Source organism: Balearica regulorum, unplaced genomic scaffold (assembly GCF_011004875.1).
Source record: "Balearica regulorum gibbericeps isolate bBalReg1 unplaced genomic scaffold, bBalReg1.pri S35, whole genome shotgun sequence".
Taxonomy (NCBI): domain Eukaryota; kingdom Metazoa; phylum Chordata; class Aves; order Gruiformes; family Gruidae; genus Balearica; species Balearica regulorum.
The window spans coordinates 297,962-310,939 of NW_022679028.1; the positions used below are offsets into that span (position 1 = coordinate 297,962).

The 12,978-nt window shown below is 61.6% G+C and overlaps 2 gene segments (V, D, J or C); both read left to right on the top strand.

Annotated features, from left to right (window-relative positions):
* Positions 1 to 12,978, top strand: part of LOC104632673 (immunoglobulin gamma-1 heavy chain-like) — a 93,490-nt gene that overhangs the window by 76,122 nt on the left and 4,390 nt on the right. The window contains 2 exon segments of the C gene segment in view: positions 11,515 to 11,796; positions 12,282 to 12,587. Coding sequence covers positions 11,515 to 11,796; positions 12,282 to 12,587 — 588 coding nt within the window.
* LOC104635674 (immunoglobulin heavy constant epsilon-like) lies at positions 366 to 4,671 on the top strand. The segment is given in 5 exon segments: positions 366 to 417; positions 605 to 895; positions 2,504 to 2,842; positions 3,730 to 4,059; positions 4,213 to 4,671. Coding segments are annotated over 5 exon segments (1,347 nt in total).

Sequence of the window (12,978 nt, forward strand, 5' to 3'; positions counted from 1 at the left end):
AGCCAGCTGTGGGTCACAGTTATCTGTGGGGCAGGGCCAGCCGTGGGGCAGAGCCAGCTGTGGGTCACAGTTATCTGTGGGGCAGGGCCAGCTGTGGGGCAGGGCCAGCTGTGGGTCACAGTTATCTGTGGGGCAGGGCCAGCCGTGGGGCAGAGCCAGCTGTGGGTCACAGTTATCTGTGGGGCAGGATACGCCATGGGGCAGGGCCAGCCGTGGGTCACAGTTATCTGTGGGGCAGAGCCAGCCGTGGGGCAGGGCCAGCTGTGGGTCACGGTTATCTGTGGGGCAGAGCCAGCCGTGGGGCAGGGCCAGCCGTGGGTCACAGTTATCTGTGGGGCAGGATTCACCATGGGGCAGGATTCGCCATGGGGCAGGATTCGCCGTGGGGCAGGACCATCCTCCTATCCGGAGCAATCCGTGGGGCAGCCTCTCTCCTCCGTGGGGCAGGCTGGAGCTCCCTATTGTCCCTCCCCATGTGTCGTCCCCCACGCTATGGGGCAGGAGTCCTTCTTCTCCCACCCCACCCCACCCCACCCCACCAGCTCCTCCTGCCCCACACCTCGCCGTGGGTCAACTCTAACCCTCTTTCTTCCTGCCCCCGCAGGGACGGCGTCACCTCCGACCGTCTTCTCCTTGACCACCTGCTGTGGGGCCACCACCGATCCGGTGACCTTGGCCTGTTTGGTCAGCGGGTACCACCCTCACCCCGTCGACGTCACCTGGAGCGGGGTCACCACCGCCGACGGCATCACCTTCCCGGCCGTTCGTGACTCCAGCACCCACCTCAACCTGGTGGTCAGTCGACTCCGTCTGCCCCACGGGACCCACCAGGACGGTTACACCTGCAGAGTCAACCATCCCCAGACCAGCACCAGCCTCACCAAGGAGGTCAAAGGTAAGGGAGGTGGGCTGGGGTGGGTGGTCCTCAAGAGCTCTTGGACCAGGTTAGGTCTTCTCCCGGCCCCATAACTCATCTAAGATCTTCTCCCGGCCCCATAACTCGTGTAAGTTCTTCTCCTGGCCCCATAACTCATGCTAGATCTTCTCCTGACCCCATAACTCATCTAAGATCTTCTCCTGGCCCCATAACTCCTGTAAGTTCTTCTCCCGGCCCCATAACTCATGCTAGGCCTTCTCCCGGCCCCATAACTCATGCTAGGTCTTCTCCTGACCCCATAACTCATCTAAGATCTTCTCCCGGCCCCATAACTCGTGTAAGTTCTTCTCCCAGCCCCATAACTCATCTAAGATCTTCTCCTGGCCCCATAACTCATGTAAGGCCTTCTCCTGACCCCATAACTCATCTAAGATCTTCTCCTGGCCCCATAACTCGTGTAAGGTCTTCTCCTGACCCATAACTCATCTAAGTTCTTCTCCTGGCCCCATAACTCGTGTAAGGCCTTCTCCTGACCCATAACTCATCTAAGTTCTTCTCCTGGCCCCATAACTCGTGTAAGGCCTTCTCCTGACCCCATAACTCATCTAAGATCTTCTCCTGACCCCATAACTTGTGCTAGGCCTTCTCCTGACCCATAACTCATCTAAGATCTTCTCCTGGCCCCATAACTCATGTAAGGTCTTCTCCTGACCCCATAACTCGTGTAAGTTCTTCTCCTGACCCCATATCTCATCTAAGATCTTCTCCTGGCCCCATAACTCATGTAAGGTCTTCTCCTGGCCCCATAACTCATGCTAGGCCTTCTCCCGACCCCATAACTCATCTAAGTTCTTCTCCCGGCCCCATAACTCGTGCAATGGGTTGAGATGTCCTCAAGATCCCTCGGACCATGAAAGGTTCTCTACCGGCCCCATAACTCATGGAAGGTCCTCCCCATCTCCGTGAGTCAGAAGAAGAGGTGAGACCTCCTCAAGACCCATTGGACCATGGAAGGTCCTCCCCATCTCCATGAGCCCTGCAAAGGGGTTGAGTTGTCCTCAAACCCATCGGACCATGGAAGGTCCTCCCCTTTCTCCTCGACCCACGCAACGAGGTGGGACCTCCCCAAGACCCACCGGACCACGGAAGGTCCTCCCCATCTCCATGACTCATGAGATGGGACCTCCCCAAGACCCACGGGACCACGGAAGGTCCTCCCCATCTCCATGACTCATGAGATGGGACCTCCCCAAGACCCACAGGACCACGGAAGGTCCTCTCCATCTCCATGACTCATGAGGTGGGACCTCCCCAAGACCCACAGGACCACGGAAGGTCCTCCCCATCTCCATGACTCATGAGGTGGGACCTCCCCAAGACCCACGGGACCACGGAAGGTCCTCCCCATCTCCATGACTCATGAGGTGGGACCTCCCCAAGACCCACAGGACCACGGAAGGTCCTCCCCATCTCCATGACTCATGAGGTGGGACCTCCCCAAGACCCACGGGACCACGGAAGGTCCTCCCCATCTCCATGACTCATGAGGTGGGACCTCCCCAAGACCCACAGGACCACGGAAGGTCTTCTCCTGACCCATAACTTCCTCCTGCTCCTCCACCCCAGTGTGCAGAGCTCCATCGACGCCCATCCCTCCTGAGGTCCAAGTCTTCTACACCTCCTCCTGCTCCTCCAGCAGCGATGACGATTCGGTGGAGCTCGTCTGCTTCATCTCCGGCTTCACCCCGGCCACCGTCGAGGTGGAATGGTTGGTGGACGGGATCTCGGGTCTTCTGACGGCCACCCAGAAGAGACCGTCCCGGGAGGACGGAGCCACCACCTTCTCCACCAGCAGCCGTACCAACGTCAGTCGCTTAGAGTGGTTGGAGGGGAAGACCTTCACCTGTCAGGTCAAACATCCGGCCACCGGGGTGGTCACCCAAGGTCACGCCCGTCTCTGCTCAGGTGAGGAGATGGGCCTGGTGGTGGTGGTGGTGATGGGGGAACGTCAGCAGAGGAGAAGGTTGGGTGACCATGGTTGGGTTCCACCAGTGGAGAAGGTTGGGTGACCATGGTAGGTGGCAGCAGTGGAGAAGATTGCAAGATGGTGGTGGGTTCCACCAGTGGAGAAGGTTGGGTGACCATGGTTGGGTTCCACCACTGGAGAAGGTTGGGTGACCGTGGTTGGGTTCCACCACTGGAGAAGGTTGGGTGACCAGGGTGGGTTCCACCAGTGGAGAAGGTTGGGTGACCGTGGTTGGGTTCCACCAGTGGAGAAGGTTGGGTGACCATGGTGGGTGGCAGCAGTGAAGGTTGGGTGACCATGGTTGGGTTCCACCACTGGAGGAGGTTGGGTGACCATGGTGGGTGGCAGCAGTGAAGGTTGGGTGACCATGGTGGGTTCCACCACTGGAGGAGGTTGGGTGACCATGGTGGGTGGCAGCAGTGAAGGTTGGGTGACCAGGGTGGGTTCCACCACTGGAGAAGGTTGGGTGACCGTGGTTGGTGTTACCACTGGAGAAGGTTGGGTGACCATGGTGGGTGGCAGCAGTGAAGGTTGGGTGACCATGGTTGGGTTCCACCACTGGAGAAGGTTGGGTGACCATGGTGGGTTCCACCACTGGAGAAGATTGACCGACCGTGGTGAGTTCCACCACCGGAGAAGGCTGCAGGACCACGGCGGCTTCCACCGACGCCACCCTCGCAGGACCTTCCCACCACCGCGTCTCCTTCCAAGAAGACCTCCTCGCCGCTCCCGGTCCCACCAACGTCACGGGTAGCACCTCCGTGACCAGCGGTCAGGAGAAAGGGGCCACCGCGCCGCCCTCCTCACCCACCCCTCCCACCCGCAGGCTTGGACAACCCCAACCTCAGCAACATCTTCCTCTACGTTCTTCCACCCAACATGGCCGACCTCTACATCACCCGTAACCCGAAGGTCCACTGTTTGGTCACCAACCTTCCGAGCGACTCCGGGTTCCAACTCTTCTGGATCAAGGAGAAACCAGGTCTTCTCAACCCGGACTTCTTGGACCTCCAAGAGCAGTTCAACGGGACCTACACGGCCACCAGCAGCTTGAGCATCTCCACCCAAGATTGGGAAGCTGGAGAACGTTTCACCTGCATGGTGAAACACGACGATCTCCTGGTGCCCCTCAACAAAAGCATCTCCAGACGTTCAGGTGAAGGTCTTCTCCTCCATCACCTCGTCTCCGGAACTTTCCGCTTTGGTCAACGTCACCCAACTTTTCTTCTTCTTCTTCTTCTTCTTCTTCTTCTTCTTCTTCTTCTTCTTCTTCTTCTTCTTCTTCTTCTTCTTCTTCTTCTTCTTCTAGGGAAGGTTTCTCCACCCCTCGTCTTCGTCCTCCCGCCCAATCCCGACGAGATGACCCAAACCAAGGTCACCCTCACCTGCATGGTCCACGGTTTCCAACCCGAGAACGTCGCCGTCCAATGGTTGAAGAACCAGGAGAACGTTCCCGAGGAGAACTACGTCACCACCCCGCCCCTGAAGGATGGTCCTAAGGAGAGCACCTTCTACGTCTACAGCAAGCTGGTGGTCTCCAAGAGCAGCTGGATGAGCGGGGACACCTACACCTGCATGGTGGTCCACGAAGGGTTGCCCATGAGGTTCACCCAACGACAGGCGCAGAAGATCCCCGGTAATTAAGAGGGTCGGACGGGACGGGTGGCGGTGGGTGGTCGCATCTTCATGCCCGTCCCACCGGTTTGTAGATGACCTCTGTGACCGATGATCTTTCTAAGCTTCAATAAAAGCCACCGGTCTGGTCTCGCACCACCGGATCTCCACGGCGTGGTGTCTTTGGACGGTGACGGGTGGGTCGGGGACAACCCGGAGGTCGGGGTGGGAAGGGAAGGAGAAGGTCGGAGATGACGGAGAGGGTCCCACCGAGGTAAAGGTGGCAGATGTGGCACCTCGGGTGGACGCGGCCTTGACCTAGAGGTCGAGAGAAGCCCAAGGGGCGGCCAACCGCTTCTCCAACCCTCCGTCCACCTCCAGGAGCATCTGCCCAGGGTTTAAGCACCATCTCCCAACCCTTCCGCGGGGCCAAGCGTGTCTTCTTCTCCGTCGGGAGCGGGCGATGGCTCACGTGCCCGACCTTCGGCCCTGGGTGGACCTGGGGAGGGGGAGGCGGGACACCGGTGGGGTCTCCAGCCCGTGGGGTGGAGGAGGAGACGGCAGGGAGGCGGGCGGATGGTCGGGTGGGTGGTTGAGGAGATGGGCGGGTGGGTGGTTGAGGAGATGGTTGGATGGATGGTTGAGGAGATGGTTGGGTGGGTGGTTGGTTGAGGAGATGGTTGGATGGATGGTTGAGGAGATGGTTGGATGGATGGTTGGATGGTTGAGGAGATGGTTGGTTGGGTGGTTGAGGAGATGGTTGGTTGGGTGGTTGAGGAGATGGTTGGTTGGGTGGTTGGATGGTTGAGGAGATGGTTGGATGGGTGGTTGAGTAGATGGTTGGATGGTTGGATGGTTGAGGAGGTGGTTGGATGGTTGGTTGGATGGTTGAGGAGGTGGTTGGATGGTTGGTTGGATGGTTGAGGAGATGGTTGGGTGGTTGGTTGAGTAGATGGTTGGGTGGGTGGTTGGATGGTTGAGGAGATGGTTGGTTGGGTGGTTGAGGAGATGGTTGGGTGGTTGAGGAGATGGTTGGATGGTTGAGGAGGTGGTTGGATGGTTGGATGGATGGTTGAGGAGATGGTTGGTCGGGTGGGTGGTTGAGGAGATGGTTGGTTGGATGGTTGAGTAGATGGTTGGATGGATGGTTGAGTAGATGGTTGGGTGGTTGGTTGGATGGTTTGTTGGGTGGTTGAGTAGATGGTTGGGTGGTTGGATGGTCGGTTGGTGGGTTGGGTGGTTGGTTGGGTGATCGAGTAGATGGTTGGATGGTTGGGTGGGTGGTTGAGTAGATGGTTGGTTGGATGATTGGCTGGACGGGTGGTTGGACGGTCGGTTGGTTGGTTGGTTGAGTAGATGGTTGGCTGGTTGGATGGTCGGATGGGTGGGTGGGTGAGGAGCTGGTTGGATGGTCGGTGGGTGGGTTGGTTGGGTGCTCAGTTGGTTGGATGGTTGGATGGTTGGTCGGTCGGGTGGGTGGGTGGTTGGATGGGTGGGTGGGTGGCTGAGGAGATGGTTGGATGGTTGAGGAGATGGTTGGATGGTTGAGGAGATGGTTGGATGGTTGAGGAGATGGTTGGATGGATGGACGGTGGGTTGGATGGTTGAGGAGATGGTTGGCTGGGTGGTGGCCTGACTGACGGGTTGGGTGGGGACAGGGAGAAGGTCAGTGGCCGGTTGGGCGGGACGGACGGTTGGGTGGGTCCTTAGAGAGGACGGAGACGAGTGGGGCACGGGTGGGTGGAGAGCTTGGAGATGGCCAGATGGGTGGCTTGGAGAGGTGGACCAAGGGCTGGATGGACACCAGAGATGATGGGTGGATGGATGGATGGATGGATGGATGGACACCAGAGATGATGGGTGGATGGATGGATGGATGGATGGACACCTGAGATGATGGGTGGATGGATGGATGGACACCAGAGATGATGGGTGGATGGATGGATGGATGGATGGACACCAGAGATGATGATGGATGGATGGGTGGATGGATGGACACCAGAGATGATGATGGATGGATGGATGGATGGATGGATGGATGGATGGATGGACACCAGAGATGACGGGTGGCCTGCTGGCCACCAGCCGTGGTGCTTGGTTGGGTGGAGAACCGCTTGGTTGGACTCTGCAGAGCTGGAAGGGTTCCCTGAGGAACCGGGCGGACTCTTGGGTGGACTCTACAGAGCCGTAGGACCCCGGGTGGGACCCGAAGATCTCCACCTCCCCAGGAGAACCTCAACCCACCTCCTGGTTTTTTTTGACCGTCTCCTTTCTTCTCCTCCTGCCCAGCTCTGGACCTTTCAACCGGTCTTTGCTTGGAAACGGCTTCCAAAGAACTGGACGGTCTTTGGGTCACCGTCTCCGTCTTCGTCGTCCTTTTCCTCCTCAGCGTTTGTTACAGCGCTACCGTCACCCTCTTCAAGGTGGGCTTCCGTCCTCACGTCCCTCCCTGCAGGAACCCCAAGGGGGGGGGGATCTTCTGGGGGTCCCTCTTCGCCCATGACCACCCACCCCGTTTCTGGTTCCTCCTCAGGTCAAGTGGCTCTTCTCCACCGTCCTCCAGCTCCGCCAGGGCCCCGGCTCCGCCCAGCGCCACGCCCTCAAGGACCCCGTCTGAGGGGCCACCCCCAAAAAGGCCGGTTTGGGCCCCCCAAAAAAAAATGGGGTGGCCCCCACCCACCCCACCCCACACCCCCACCCACCCACCCACCCGCTGCTGACCTTCAATAAAGCCCTCGGACGGCACCTCGGGGTGGGGTGGGGGGGGGGGGGGGGATGTGGGGGGCGCTGGGGGGTGCTGGGGGGTGCTATAGGGTGCTGTGGGGTGCTGTGGGGTGCTACATGGGGTGCTGTGGGGCGCTGTGGGGTGCTGTGGGGTGCTGTGGAGTGCTATAGGGTGCTGTGGGGTGCTATGGGGCGCTGTGGGGTGCTGTGGGGCGCTGTGGGGTGCTGTGGGGGTGCTATGGGGTGCTGTGGGGTGCTGTGGGGTGCTGTGGGGTGCTATAGGGTGCTACATGGGGTGCTGTGGGGTGCTATGGGGTGCTGTGGGGTGCTATAGGGTGCTACATGGGGTGCTATAGGGTGCTGTGGGGTGCTACATGGGGTGCTGTGGGGTGCTGTGGGGTGCTATAGGGTGCTGTGGGGTGCTGTGGGGTGCTATAGGGTGCTACATGGGGTGCTGTGGGGTGCTGTGGGGTGCTATAGGGTGCTACATGGGGTGCTGTGGGGTGCTACATGGGGTGCTGTGGGGTGCTGTGGGGTGCTAATGGGGTGCTATGGGGCGCTGTGGGGCGCTATGGGGTGCTACATGGAGTTCCATGGGGCGCCGTGGGGCGCTATAGGGTGCTGCATGGGGTTCTATGGGGTGCCATGGGGCGCTATGGGGCGCTATGGGGTGCTGTGGGGTGCTATGGGGCACTGTGAGGCTCTATAGGGTGCTATATGGGGTTCTATAGGGTGCTACCTGGCGTTCTATGGGGCGCTATGGGGCGCTATGGGGCTCTATAGGGATTCTATGGGGTTCTATGGGGCGCTGTGGGTCACTACCGGGTTCTATGGGGCACTATGGGGCTCTATGGGGTGCTATATGGGGCTCTATAGGGGTTCTATGGGGCGCTACTGGGTTCTATGGGGCGCTGTGGGGCTCTATAGGGGTCCTATGGGGTTCTATGGGGCACGACTTGGTTCTATGGGGCGCTGTGGGGCGCTATGGGGCTCTATAGGGTGCTATATGGGGTTCTATGGGGCGCTATGGGGCTCTATAGGGGTTCTATGGGGCGCTACTGGGTTCTATGGGGCGCTGTGGGGCGCTATGGGGCACCGGGGAGGCTCTATGGGGCTCTATAGGGCGCTATGGGGCATTATGGGAGCGCTATGGGGGGGGATCTATGGGGCGCTATGGGGCGCTATGGGGCTGCCAAGGGTGCTGGGTGCTCCCCGGGGACCTCGCTGGGTGCCGGGCGGGAAAGGGGAAGTTGGGGGGGGGGGGGGGGGGCGGCGGGGGCCCCGGTGCATCATCTCCCAGGGAGCCGTGGGGCAGAGGAGCGAGGGCTCCCCATGGCGGCTATGGGGCAGGAGAGGGCTCGCCGTGGGGCAGAGCTGCGGCCACGCGGGTAGGGCCGGACGTCTGGGTCCCCGCTATGGGGCTGGGGGGGGGGGTGTCCTATGGGGCTGGGGGGGGTTCCTATGGGGTAGGGGGGTTCCTATGGGGCAGGAGGTTTCCTAGGGGGCTGGGGGGGATTTTTCTATGAGGCTGGGGGGGCCCTATGGGGCAGGGCTGTCCCTATGGGGTAGGGGGTTTCCTATGGGGCAGAGATGCCCCTATGGGGCAGAGGTGGGGGGTTCTATAGGGTAAAGGTGGGACAGAGGGTCCCTATGGGGCAGGGAGCCCCTATGGGGCTGGGGGGGCCCTATGGGGCAGGGTTGTCCCTATGGGGCAGGGCGTTTCCTATGGGGTAGGGGGGTCCCTATGGGGCAGGGGGTTTCCTATGGGGCAGAGATGCCCCTATGGGGCAGAGGTGGGGGGTTCTATAGGGTAAAGGTGGGACAGAGGGTCCCTATGGGGCAGGGGGGGCCCTATGGGGCAGGGTTGTCCCTATGGGGCAGGGCGTTTCCTATGGGGCAGGGGGTCCCTATGGGGCAGGGGGGAGCTAAGCTGTACCGTAGGGTCGCTATGGGGCAGGGGGGTCCCTATGGGGCAGGAGGTTGCTATAGGGCAGGAGGAGCTAAGCTGTACCGTGGGGTCACTATAGGGCAGGGGTCCCTATGGGGCAGGGATAGCTGAGCTGGACTGTGGGGTCGCTATGGGGCAGGGGTCCCTATGGGGCAGGGGTCGCTATGGGGCAGGGGGTGCTAAGCTGTACTGTAGGGTCCCTATAGGGCAGGGGTCCCTATGGGGCAGGGGTCCCTATAGTGTAGGGAGGTGCTAGGCTGGAGCTGGGGGTCGCTATGGGGCAGGGGGTCCCTATGGGGCAGAGGTCCCTATGGGGCAGGGGGTGCTAAGCTGTACTGTGGGGTTCCTATAGGGCAGGGGTCCCTATAGGGCAGGGCTTGCTATGGGGCAGGGGGGTCCCTATGGGGCAGGGCCCGCTATGGGGCAGGGCTCGCTATGGGGCAGGGGTTCCCTATGGGGCAGGGGTTCCTATGGGGCAGGGGGTGCTAAGCTGTACTGTGGGATTCCTATAGGGCAGGGGTTCCTATGGGGCAGGGGTCGCTATAGTGTAGGGGATAGCTAGGCTGGAGCAGGGGGTCGCTATGGGGCAGGGGTTCCTATGGGGCAGGGGTTCCTATGGGGCAGGGGGGTCCCTATAGGTCAGGGCCCGCTATGGGGCAGGGCCCGCTATGGGGCAGGGCTCACTATGGGGCAGGGGGGTCCCTATAGGTCAGGGCCCGCTATGGGGCAGGGGGTCGCTATGGGGCAGGGGGTCACTATGGGGCAGGGGGTGCTAAGCTGTACTGTGGGGTTCCTATAGGGCAGGGGTCCCTATAGTGTAGGGGATAGCTAGGCTGGAGCTGGGGGTTGCTATGGGGCAGGGGGGTCGCTATGGGGCAGGGGGTGCTAAGCTGTAGTGTGGGGTCCCTATGGGGCAGGGCTCGCTATGGGGCAGGGGGGTCCCTATGCGGCAGGGCCCGCTATGGGGCAGGGCTCGCTATGGGGCAGGGTTCCAGCCAGGTGCCGGCCGTGCTGTGGGGCGCGGGTGGGTGCCGTGGGGTGCTCTGGGGCGCCCGTGGGTGCTCTCAGGGTGTCCTTGGGGTGCGCATGGGCACCCGTGGGTGCTGATGGCTGCCGATGGGCACCCGTGGGTGCTCTCGGGGTGCAGAGCTGCCTTGGGGTGCAGATGGGCACCCATGGGTGCTCTCGGGGAGCGTCGGAGGCCATTGGGGTGCACACGGGCACCCTTGGGTGCTCTCGGGGTGTGGAGGTGTCTTGGGGCACCCTTGGGTGCTCTCGGGGTGCCAATGGGTGCTGATGGGCACCCGTGGGTGCTCTCAGAACGCCTCGGAGGCCATTGGGGTGCACACGGGCACCCTTGGGTGCTCTCAGGGTGCGGAGGTGCCTTGGGGCACCCTTGGGTGCTCTCAGGGTGCCGATGGGTGCTGATGGGCACCCATGGGTGCTCCCAGGGCGCCTCGGAGGGCATTGGGGTGCACACGGGCACCCTTGGGTGCTCTCGGGGTGTGGAGGTGTCTTGGGGCACCCTTGGGTGCTCTCGGGGTGCCGATGGGTGCCCTTGGGGTGCTGATGGGTGCCCTTGGGGTGCCGATGGGTGCAGATGGGCGCCCATGGGTGCTCTCAGGGTGCATCGGCGACCATCGGGGTGCCCTTGGGGTGCCGATGAGCGCCCACGGGTGCTCTCAGGGTGCGGCGGCGCCTTGGGACGCACATGGGCACCCTTGGGTGCTCTCAGGGTGCCGGTGGGCGCCTTGGAACACGCTGAGGCGCCCACGGGTGCTCTCAGGGCGCGGAGGTGCCTTGGGGCACCCTTGGGTGCTCTCGGGGTGCCGATGGGTGCCCTTGGGGCTCCCATGGGTGCCGATGGGCGCCCGTGGGTGCTCGCAGGGTTCATTGGAGGCCTTTGGGGTGCCCTTGGGTGCCGATGGGTGCCCTTGGCATCTCCATGGGGTTCACCCCAGGTTGGTTGGGTGGTGGCATCTCCATGGGGTTCACCCCACATTAGTTGGGTGGTGGCATCTCCATAGGGTTCACCCCACGCTGATTTGGAGGTGGTGGCATCTCCATAGGGTTCACCCCAGGTTGATTTGGGGGTGGTGGCATCTCCATGGGGTTCACCCCAGGTTGGTTGGGTGGTGGCATCTCCATAGGGTTGATCCCACGCTGATTTGGTTGGGTGGTGGCATCTCCATAGGGTTCACCCCACATTGATTTGGAGGTGGTGGCATCTCCATAGGCTTCACCCCAGGTTGCTCCGGGTGTCTCCGGCGACCACCCGTGGGTGCCATTGGACCTCACCCTCTCTCTTCACCCCGCCCCTTCCAGTCAAGGTGACGTCTCCTTCCGTCTTCCCGTTGGTGGCCTGCGGCGGTGGTCCCACCCCGGTGGTGGCCTGTCTGGTGGACGGGTACTTCCCCCAGCCGGTGACGGTGACGTGGGACAGCGGGAGCGTCCCCTCGGTCAGCCGGGACTTCCCCGCCGGCCATCTGGCGTCGGGACTCTACACCTTGGGGAGTCAACTGACGGTCACCTCCGGCAACCCCACCCGTCTGCAGTGCGCCGTCCGGCACCCGGCCTCCGGCTACAGTCGGACCACCGATGTCCCAGGTGAGAAGGGGACGGGGGGGGGGGGGGTTGGAGGGGTGGCCGCATCTCCTGGGGTCGGTCGTCGCCTTGGTTGGGTGGTGGTATCTCCACAGGGTTCACGCCGCGTCGATTCGGGGGTGGTGGCATCTCCCTGGGGTTCACCTCAGGTCGATTTGAGGGTGGTGGCATCTCCCTGGGGTTCACACCACGTTGGTTGGATGGTGGCATCTCCCTGGGGTTCACCTCAGGTCGATTTGGGGGTGGTGACATCTCCCTGGGGTTCACACCACGTTGGTTGGATGGTGGCATCTCCCTGGGGGTGACGCCACGTTGGTTGGGTGGTGGCATCTCCCTGGGGTTCACCTCAGGTCGATTTGGGGGTGGTGGCATCTCCCTAGGGTTCACCCTACATTGATTTGGGGGGGTGGTGGCATCTCCCTGGGCTTCACCCTACGTCGATCCCCAAAATTCCTCTTCTTCTCATGGCCGGTGGCTTCTTCTTCCAGTTTCCGTCGCCCAGGCCCCCACCGTTGGTTTCTTCCACGCTTGCGACATGTCCTCGGTCCAGCTCGTTTGTCTCGTCAACCACTTCTCCCCGGCCAAGGTGACGGTGGAGTGGTTGGTCGATGGCTTCCCGGTCTACCCCACCCCTCAGTCCGAGCCCGTGGAACCCGAGGCCACCGGTAGGACCTTCCGGACCAGCTCTCACCTCAACGTCTCCTTGGAGGAGTGGCAGCAGAAGAGCTACAGCTGCAAGGTCACCCACCCCGCGTCCAGCAGCACGCAGGAGGTCGTCGGCCACAAGTGCTTGAGTGAGTTCGAGCGACGTTCGTTTGGGTGGTGGCATCTCCATGGGGTTCACCCCACGTTGATTTGGTTGGGTGGTGGCATCTCCCTGGGGTTCACCCCACGTTGATTTGGTTGGGTGGTGGCATCTCCATAGGGTTCACCCCACGTTGATTTGGTTGGGTGGTGGCATCTCCCTGGGGTTGATCCCACGTTTTTTGGGGTGGTGGCATCTCCATAGGGTTCACCCCACGTTGATTTTGGTGGTGGCATCTCCATAGGGTTCACCCCACGTTGATTTGGTTGGGTGGTGGCATCTCCATGGGGTTCACCCCACGTTGATTTGGTTGGGTGGTGGCATCTCCATAGGGTTCACCCCACGTTGATTTGGTTGGGTGGTGGCATCTCCATGGGGTT